Source organism: Nannospalax galili, unplaced genomic scaffold (genome assembly GCF_000622305.1).
Source record: "Nannospalax galili isolate Female #2095 unplaced genomic scaffold, S.galili_v1.0 scaffold1402, whole genome shotgun sequence".
NCBI classification, from domain to species: Eukaryota; Metazoa; Chordata; class Mammalia; order Rodentia; family Spalacidae; genus Nannospalax; species Nannospalax galili.
Genome location: NW_008348453.1, coordinates 819576 through 828758, shown reverse-complemented (window position 1 = coordinate 828758; position 9183 = coordinate 819576). Strand labels below are relative to the sequence as shown.

The 9183-nt window shown below is 48.3% G+C and overlaps 1 protein-coding gene across 5 annotated transcripts in view; it reads right to left on the bottom strand.

The window, feature by feature from the left end:
* Window positions 1–9183, bottom strand: part of St3gal3 (ST3 beta-galactoside alpha-2,3-sialyltransferase 3) — a 220428-nt gene that overhangs the window by 2769 nt on the left and 208476 nt on the right. For 2 of the 5 annotated variants that reach the window (XM_008845386.2, XM_008845387.2), the window contains 2 exons: window positions 4828–4974; window positions 4483–4629 (listed from right to left, as the gene is read on the bottom strand). The exons of the other annotated variants lie outside the window; for them this stretch is intronic. In XM_008845386.2, coding sequence (XP_008843608.1) covers window positions 4483–4629; window positions 4828–4974 — 294 coding nt within the window. The remainder of the gene's footprint in view (window positions 1–4482; window positions 4630–4827; window positions 4975–9183) is intronic. 5 annotated transcript variants of the gene reach the window in all.

Here is a 9183-nt window from a genome sequence, read left to right as displayed (position 1 = left end):
AGGGAGGGAAGGACAGACAGAAGGAAGGAGGGAGGGAGGGAAGAAGGAAGGAAGGAAGGAAGGAAGGAAGGAAGGAAGGAAGGACGGACCATTCTACCAGTCTGGCTATCAAGACCCAAAAGCATTTTCCATTACCATCACTACTCAATTTCTCCCCGTCTCCAAAAAACAAAAAGTACCATATATTTAAAAATTGTATCCTTAGGAAGTTGGAGAAGATGCTATCTTCTAGGGCTTATAGGAGATGGTTCTTTCTGATCCCCAGTAATCTCACCAGGAAGCTCTGATTGAATGAATGAATGAAGGGATGAGTTTCAACAGCCCCATGGCTTGCACCCTGCTGGCCTCTGGTGTGTCAGCACTGGACCACACCATGCCTGGATTCTCAGCCTCTATTTACTGGTGCTAAGAACTTGAGGCTATCTAGCCCTTATTCAGATTCCTGCAGCTGTCTCCAACCTTCCAAATGTCTGCAATTTAAAACTCAGGCAGTCATCAGCAAGATTCCCTAACATTCCTGTGTTCTGAACTTCCATGAAACCTCTTGTGTCAACTACAAACCCAGTGGCCCTGAAGGATGGCCTCCCTCACCCCAGGTGGTAATGGTTTCTTCCCTCACAGCTCACACCACAGTGCCTGAGGTGGGCAAGTCTCCCTCACTCTTCCTCCAGCTTCCACCATTTGTCCTTCAAACACCTAGAAAACCCAGGGCCCCTTCCCAGCTCCTTCACTACATTCTGCCATTGCTTCTGCAATTGCCCTCCTCATCACAGACTCCTGGGTGATTCATGCCCATTCTCTGAAGATTCAAGCGTCTTCCCAGCTATCCCTAAGGGCAGGGATGGTTAAATACAGAGTAGAAAATCAACTAGATATTTGTTCAATGAAATTATCTATTTTTTGGTGTGTGTGGTATATGTACACGTGTGTGTGTGGGGGGGTTGTGTACCTGTGCATGTGCAGAGGGCAAAGGACACTGGTGTCCTGCTCTGTCACTTTCTGCCTCATTCCCCCGAGTCTCTCAGAGCCTGGAGCTAGGGTGATAAGCAAACCTCAGCAGCTTGCCCGTCTTTACTCACTCCTGTCCTCAGCTCTAGGGCTACAGACATTTGCGCAACCATGCCTGAATGTTTCCATAAGTTGTTGGGATTAGCACTGAGGTCCTCATGCTTGTCCAGCTGAGCCATCTCTTCAGAAAGACATTGCATTTTAGAGGCAAAAATACCAAAAAGAAAGAGGTTCAGAAGAATGGGAATGGTGAAATCAGATTGCATGCAAATATAATAAAAAAACTATGGTTTTATCCTCTTTCTCCTCCTCCCTCCAGAAGTACCCAGTGGACCAATCAGTTTCAAAAGCACCCACTAGGAGTCACTGAGGGTTAATAGGTCAACGGAGGATTGAAAATTCTGTGATACTAAGAAATTATTAACTTTGTAAGGTGTGGTATCAAAATAGTTCTTATCTTTTAGAGTTACTGAATCAAGTATTTATGACCAGAATGCTGTATCTGAAACCCTTTCCCTGGACTCCCTGGGGTAGGAAGCATGGGAGGAAGGACAGATGAGCGGTGCTGGCTGTGTTCATAACAGGAACCGGGAAGCTTGGTGCACTCTGCTAGTCTGTGCTTATGAATACACTGGACAATTACTTTCTCTTCTCTTTTTCTTTCCTTCCTCCCTCCCTCCCTCCTCTCTCTCTCTCTCTCTCTCTCTCTCTCTCTCTTTCTTTCTTTCTTTCTTTCTTTCTTTTTTTTTTTTTTTCATTCCTTCATGGAGCTTTTAGAGAAGATTGAATCTGACAACAGGCGGGATCTTTCTTTTCCTAACTTAACCACTGGCACGAAAGGTCCACACAAACTTTTATACCTGAGTCCATCCAGACAACAAAATGGCCAAAGCATGCTTTTTTTTGGTCTTTTTCAGACAGGGTCTCCCTGTAGCCCCAGATGTCCTGGAACTCACTATGTAGACCAGGTTGGCCTTGAACTCACAGAGATCCGCCTGCCTCTGCTGGGATTAAAGGTGTGAGCCACCACGCCCGGCTTATTTATTATTTTTATTTTATGTGGATGCATGTATCACCTGCATGTAGGTAAGTGCATCCGTGTCGTGCAATGCCTGCGTGGGTCAGAAGAGCTGTTGGATCCCCTGGGATTGGAGTTATGGACAGTTGTTAGCTGCCATGTGGGTGCTGGGATTCGAACCTGGGTCTTCTGCAAGAACAACCAGTGTTCTTAACTGCTGAGCCATCTCTTCAGCCCCCACGCCCGATTCGTATTCCTTCCCTTTCTCTGGGAGGTCTCAGCTGTGTGCTCCCTATATCTGGGCAAGCACAGACTATTTCCAGCCTGGGTTTCTCTGCTGTGGGACACTCCTGTATGAGCCCCTTCACCCTCCAGCTGCTGCTTAGCCTTTCTCTTTTGGACCCTGAGGGAGCACCCTGAAGGAACACTTGGCACATGCAGTCTCTAGGCCTCTGCTTACTAGTCACTGCTGCCCTGGGCTCCTGCTTCACCATACTTTTAGAGTTGTTCTCACTATGTTCAGCAGTCATTGCCTAAGTGCTACCTCCACTGGCCTCTTCTTACATGATCAGTGTCCTATGAGACTAGGGAGGGCTCCCACATCCCAGATATAAACAGTACAAACCGGGCCATGTGGGAGCTAAGAAGTGGGTCCTGGGGCCAATGAGATGGTTCAGCTGGTAAAGGTGCTTGCTGCTGAACTGATGGCCTCAGTTAGATCCCTGGGATCCATATGGTGGAGAGAGAACAGATTCCCACCTCTAAACTCCACACTTACACTATGGTACATGTGTATCCCCTACACACAAACAAACAAATAAATAAATGAAGGGGGTCCTCATCAGACACCCGGTCTGCCTTCACTTTGATCTTGGACTCCCAGTCTCTAGGATTACGAGAAATAAATTTCTGTTTTTACAAGTCATATGGTATTGTTATAGCAGCTGGAAATGACCATGATAGGAAAAAAAAAAAAAATCCTCTAACGGAGTATCAATGGTAACAGAAGCAGTGGATGGGATGTGAGTTTGGACAGCAGAGGGAGAAGATTGTCTGGGATGGAGTTTTAGCTAATGCTGATTCTTAAGAGATCAAAACTAAGGAATGAGAAAGGGGGGGAGAGGGAGAGGGAGAGGGAGGGAGGGAGGGGGAGAGAGAGAGAGAGAGAGAGAGAGAAGCACTAGAAAGTACTGACTTGATAGCCTATGCAGGAAAGAGTGATCAAGTCACCGTCCCCTTTTTTTTGTGAGACAGGGCCTCATTGTGTATCCCTGGCTGGCATGGAACTTGCTATGTAGACCAGACTGGGACCTAAAAAAGGTTTCTGAGAAATTAAAGATGACATGTGGGTGAGTGAGATGGCTCAGTGGATAAAAGTACCTGCCACACAAGCCTGACAATCTGAGTTTGATCCCTGGAACTAAATCAGCATCCAAAGGTTGTCCTCTGACCTCCACACACATGCTGTAACACATGTGCACCCACACTCACATCATGCACACACATACACAAACAATAATAAGAAATATAAGAGAGATAACATGTGTCCACTAGATCCTCAAGGCAGACCACTGGTAACCTTGAGGCAAGTCAGATCAGAGGATGTGGTGGAGGGATGAAGAGGGCTGAGGAGTGAAATGGGTGGGGCATCAGGTGTCTGGGAACTTGTGGCATGTACAGCTGAGGAACATTGTGGTGAGGGCTAGAGAGGAGCAGGTAGAGACCAATGAGCAGCAGTGGGGTCTAGTGTCCACCAGAACACCTGGACTCACAGAAATGTGTATCTGCACAGGTGAGCAATCTTCCCAACCACCTCCGGCTTCTAGGTGTAGAGGCAGAGGTGCTGCTTGGGGCACCAGGTGCTGACTGACACCAGATTTCCAGGCTTCATGCTAGAGTGAGTGAGAGGCTGTGGCAGGAGCAGATGTGTGAGGATTCAGTTTCTTTATCAGGTCATCACTGTAAGGCAGAGAGACCTGGAGAGCTGGAAACTACCAGTATGGATGGATTGCTCAGGAGCAAGCTAGCTGATAGAGACCGGTGCTTGGTTCAGGGAAGGATAGAGGGGACATGGGCGTCTTCCTGAGAGTTTACTTGTGGGTTGCGTAAGGGGCAAGAGTCTATCAAGGGGAGGCAAGGAGACTCAGGAGGACGATCTGAGTTGGTGACGAGGAGAGCATGGCCGCCAGGATGTAGCAAGGCTGGTAAAGTACAGGGTCAGGGTAGGGGCCATAGAGGTTGTGTTCTGGGAGAAGGCTGAGGAGAGGGGTGACGGGATCAGGGGGAAGCCAGGGAACGGGATGTATAGGTGGACAGTGATTGCTTAACTGAGGGTAGACAGGGCCTTCGTGGAACTCCCCCTTACCATCCACTTGTTTTTCCCCGGTCCTTCCTTTGTTCTAGAAGGCCCCCTCTCAGCTCCTCCTCCCAGAGACTGCCCCCATGCCAGCCCTAACCTCTTTGATGGCTGCCATGCGCACAGTTTCATAGTAGTGCAGGGGTGCATTGGGTGTGTTCATGTCGTAGCCAAAGCCTGCAACTGCCACCTCATCACAGCCGTGTAGTGCCATGGTCACTGCCACACTGCCAAGGGTCGGGATGTTCTGGAAGAGGAGAGGGGACATGTAGCGTTCCATGGGGGCAAGAGGGGCTGAGAGCTTGGGAACTAGTCCAGCTTATTTCCAAAGATGGGCCTTCTTCCCCATGGAGCCTCCTCCCCTGAGCACTGCCACCCTTCTTTCCTTCCCAGATGCCTCTGCCAGGTCTTCCTCCTCCCTTTCCTAAGGGCCCAGGAGTCTCACCCCCCGGCCCATGAGGCCATTGTTGAAGGGCAATCCAATGAGGGTGAAGGCAGCTTCCTGGATGAAATATGGATTGAGGATGCGAATCTCAGGGGGCTCCTTGGGCACTCGAGTGGCCACAGACTTCCAGAAGCCATCAGATGCACTCTGTGGACACAGCATAAGAAAACAAGAGTTGGGCATGTGATGATGGGCCTGGGTGAGTGGAAGGGACCTCCAGTGTACATAGGGAAATGAGCAATGAGGGGGACATGGTGGGGAAGGGCAACCTGAGTTCTATGGTATAAACCTGCTGGCACAGGAAGGCTTTGGCACGTGGAACGTCATGAGATGTGTGAGACATGAGTAAGCAATGGGGAACGGTGAGCATGTGGTGGGATCACAGTGTGTAATCAGAGGACACAGAGTGAGCTGTAAGGCAGAAGATGGGGTGTGGCACACTGTCAAGAGTGCTGTTCTCGCCTGAGTGCAGGAGGCAGGGTGTCTTTGGGCCACAAGGGTCCAGCTGTCCCACCTCCCCACTGCAGTGGTTAGGGCCCGCCAGGAGCCTGCCCTCTTTTGCCTATCTGCTCTGCTGAGCTCGCCTCCTTCCCCTTCTTTTGTCTTTCCTGGCTCTCAGTCAACTGCTAAAGTCGACCTGGAAAATAAAGACAGAACATGAGCTGGCAGAGAACAGCAGAATGACACTCAGATCCTGGTTCTGTGCCACTGACCAGCACTGGGGGACTTCAGCTCTGTAGCACAAATTCATTTGTTCATCAGAGAGCTTGATCCCAAACATGAAAGGTATTGCCTCTGAAACATCCCAGTGTCTGACCCGGAGCCACAGCTCTCCTTTGAAGCCTCTCCCTTCTTCTTGTTCAGCTGTACAAAGGCCTCTGGTCCCCTGGTCCTTCTTGGTCTAGGCACCCAAGTCAATCACTTCACTGTTCTGTTTTTAGCTCCAGTAATACTCTGCCCCTTAGGAGCAATGCTCTTCTCTTACAACAGGGTTCTTTAGTATGACTGGAGGAAAGTAACAGATGCCTCCAGACAGTGCTGGAGATGTCACCAAGGCCTCCAAAGTAGCAAGTTTTATTTGCCTAGAAGACCTGAAATAACCAACTAAACTTAAGAGTGGGAAGGAATTTAGCAGACCAAGAGGAAATAATCACCAGGCACAATAACAGACCCATGGGCAGGAAACATGGCTCCTGGTTAAAGGTACATGCCACCAAGCCTCACCACCTGAGTTTGATCCCTAGAACCCATGTGGCAGAAGGAGGAAATCAGCTCCTGCAAGTTATCCTCTGACCTCTACACATGTATATAGGCACACACATGCATGCACACACATGTATACACACAAATATAAATAAATGTTAAAAAAAAAGAGATGCCATTTGCAAGCACCTTTACCTGCTGAGTCTCATCAGCCTTAAAAAGATTTTTGACTTTACAAGCTCTTTTTCCCCCAGCATTGCAGATCCCAGAGCTTGCACGCTAGGTAAATGCTTTACTATGCAGCTATGTCCCAATGATGACTTTACATTCTTAAGTACTTTAGTACATAAAAAACAGCATAAGCAAACCTAAGAGGGAAAAATGTGGAGAAAAGTTTCTTGCAAATAATAAGAAATTCATGTTTTAAAAACTCATGAAAAATAGCTGGGCATGGTGATATGTACTTGTTAGCTGAGCAACTGGAGGCTGAGGCAGAAGGACAGCCACAAGTTAAGGAAGCCTATACTACATAGCAAGCTCAAGGCTGGCCTAGGCTACACAGTGAGAATCTGTCTCAATAATACCCCTGCCCAACAAACAGAAACTAAAAAATCATTAAAAAAAAAAAAAACCCAATGAGATCTCATAACATGGGTAAAAGGTATAAGAAAAGGTTAAAAAGCAACCCAGGGCTTTGCTCAGGCTAGTCAATCACTTAACTACCTTGCCCCACCCCCTGCCCCAATCTACAAGTCTGCTTACTACAGTGTTTAAAAGTAAAAATAGCAGAAAAAACAAAAGAGGTTCAGTTAAATGATAGCCTGTACATCTGTGTAAATGAGATGTCAAAGACAATAGAATTATGTTTTCTAAGAAATTTGTTACATAATTTTATTGTGGTACAACTTCTGTACCCAATCCTGTTGGACATGTATCACCTCACGTCCCTATATTTGTTTCTCTTCCTGTGTCCCCCTACTCTACTGTCTATCCATCTTCCAATCCAGAAACCTGAAAGTACACTTCAGAGTCACTTCTACTCCCCACCCACGCTGTTCTGGCCAACTACTTACATCATAGCCCACAGATCCATGCATTGCTCCCAAAGCCACTGCTGCCACCTCAGGTCCGGGTCTTACCACCTTCCACTGGGACTATCATAATGACTGGCTTCTTCTGTAACTGCTAAATGCCCCCAAGCCCAGTACAGCAAGTGCCAAATGACAGGTGATGGTTGAATTCAGCACACATAGGATGAGCTTCCACTCTGCCACATGATCTTTCCAAACAGAACTAGCTAGCCTCACTTCTGGCTGCCCCTCCCCAGCTCACATCTCAATCCCTCTGAAGCCACAACTAGCTGGCTCTTGACTTCACGCTCCTATTCCTTAACTCTGACCTTCCTGCCCCTGCCCCACATGATACACCCCACCTAGCTTCTACTTCTCATCGTTCCTGACCTGCGTCCCAGGGTAGCATTGCCTACTAACCTTTGAGAAATGATAAAATAGAGTTAAGAGCCTTGATCCTGGGATTCAGCTTCATTTCTACCCACTTACTCTACGGAGACTGAGCAAGGTTCAGTTTCTTTATGGACAAACCAGGGACACTCTTCACATTTACCTTTGTGGGCCACTGTGAAAACTATACAGGGCTGGACGGCCTATCTGATTCATTTCCGTAGTCCCCGGCCCAGCCCAGCAGGGGCAGGGTGTGGTTACTGAAGGAGACACAACATCTATCCAAAGCTCTTCCACTGGCCTCAGGAGCAGTGAATAGCCTCTGGCTGGTCAGCATTTCCTCAGCCTCTTCTGCTGCCCAGACCTTTGCTTCAACCACTTCCTTCTCCTGTCTCCCACCTGTGGCAACCTTTCTCTGGCAGCTACTTTCTATTAGGTCAAAGAATAAGCCCTTGAGGCCAACTTCTGGGTTTTAGCCCATCAGATTGAACAAGCAGATACCAGTTCACGTGGCTCCTGTGTCTCTTCCCCAGGTGACTGTGTGTGTAAGGGAGGTAACAGTGGGGATCGCAGGATGAAATAGGACCAGCATGGGGGTGAACACGCTGAGCCACTAGGTAGAGTACTAGGTAGAGTTATGGAGAAAACCCTCTGGATGGGCCAGACTATTGCTGGATGCCCAGGAGTCGTAGGGTAGGTGTGCTAGCACCTGTGTCATAGCCCCAGAGCCCTTCTCTAGAAATGGGCAGGCTCCAAAAGTCCCCACCCCCATTCCTGCCTTCCCAGGGTTCCTGCCTGTGCCTGTCCCCATATACCTAAAGAGGAGGAAGAAAGCACAGGGGCCCCTCAGGAGCAGCAGGGAGAGGGAAATGGGCACAGCTGGGGGAGTGTGAGGCTCCAGGCTCATTCCCTAGACATTACTTATCTCTTCTTTCATCCACTTCACAGGCACAAAGGAAACATGCTCCAAGTCACACAGCCTGTAAATGCCTATGCCTAAATTCAAACCTGAGTGTATTGGCTCCAAGAAAGGTGTTCTTTCTGCCATGCTATTTATATATTATCACTGCTGTTCCCACCTCAGGAAGTCTGTGGCTCAGAATCACAGATGAATGACACCTGCCCTTTGCCTTCCAAGAGCTCCAAGGTGAGTCAGGGGTCAGTTAGTGCCCCATGACCATTTTAGAGGGGACATGTCAGGGCACATACACAGGTGGTGAGTCTAAACTCCAGAACATGGCTCTTCTTCCTGTGATCTGAGGCACTGTCATCGAAACCATCATTCTCTGCCTTTCCCATGTTTTAAAGGTCCAGCATCTAACCACTATGCGAAACTGGAGGAAATTCACTTATTATCTCAAATCCCTCTGAGAATCTGAAAAAAGCTCCAGTGGAGAAGGGCAGGCCACTGCCTTGCTTTTCTCTTAATCTTTCTTGGAAGGAGAAATGACTAATTTGACTGGATTTGGGGACAGAGTGTGCCACATTTCCAGTCTCTCTCTCTCTCTCTCTCTCTCTCTCTCTCTCACACACACACTCTCTCACACACACACACACACACACACACACACACACACACAGAGAGGCCAATATGCACAAAAACACATGGCTCTTCTTGACTTCTGGCTTCTGTGCAACATCTGGTAAGTTGAGGCAAAGCCTGCTTCCTGGGAGCAAGTGAAGTGACTCCTAT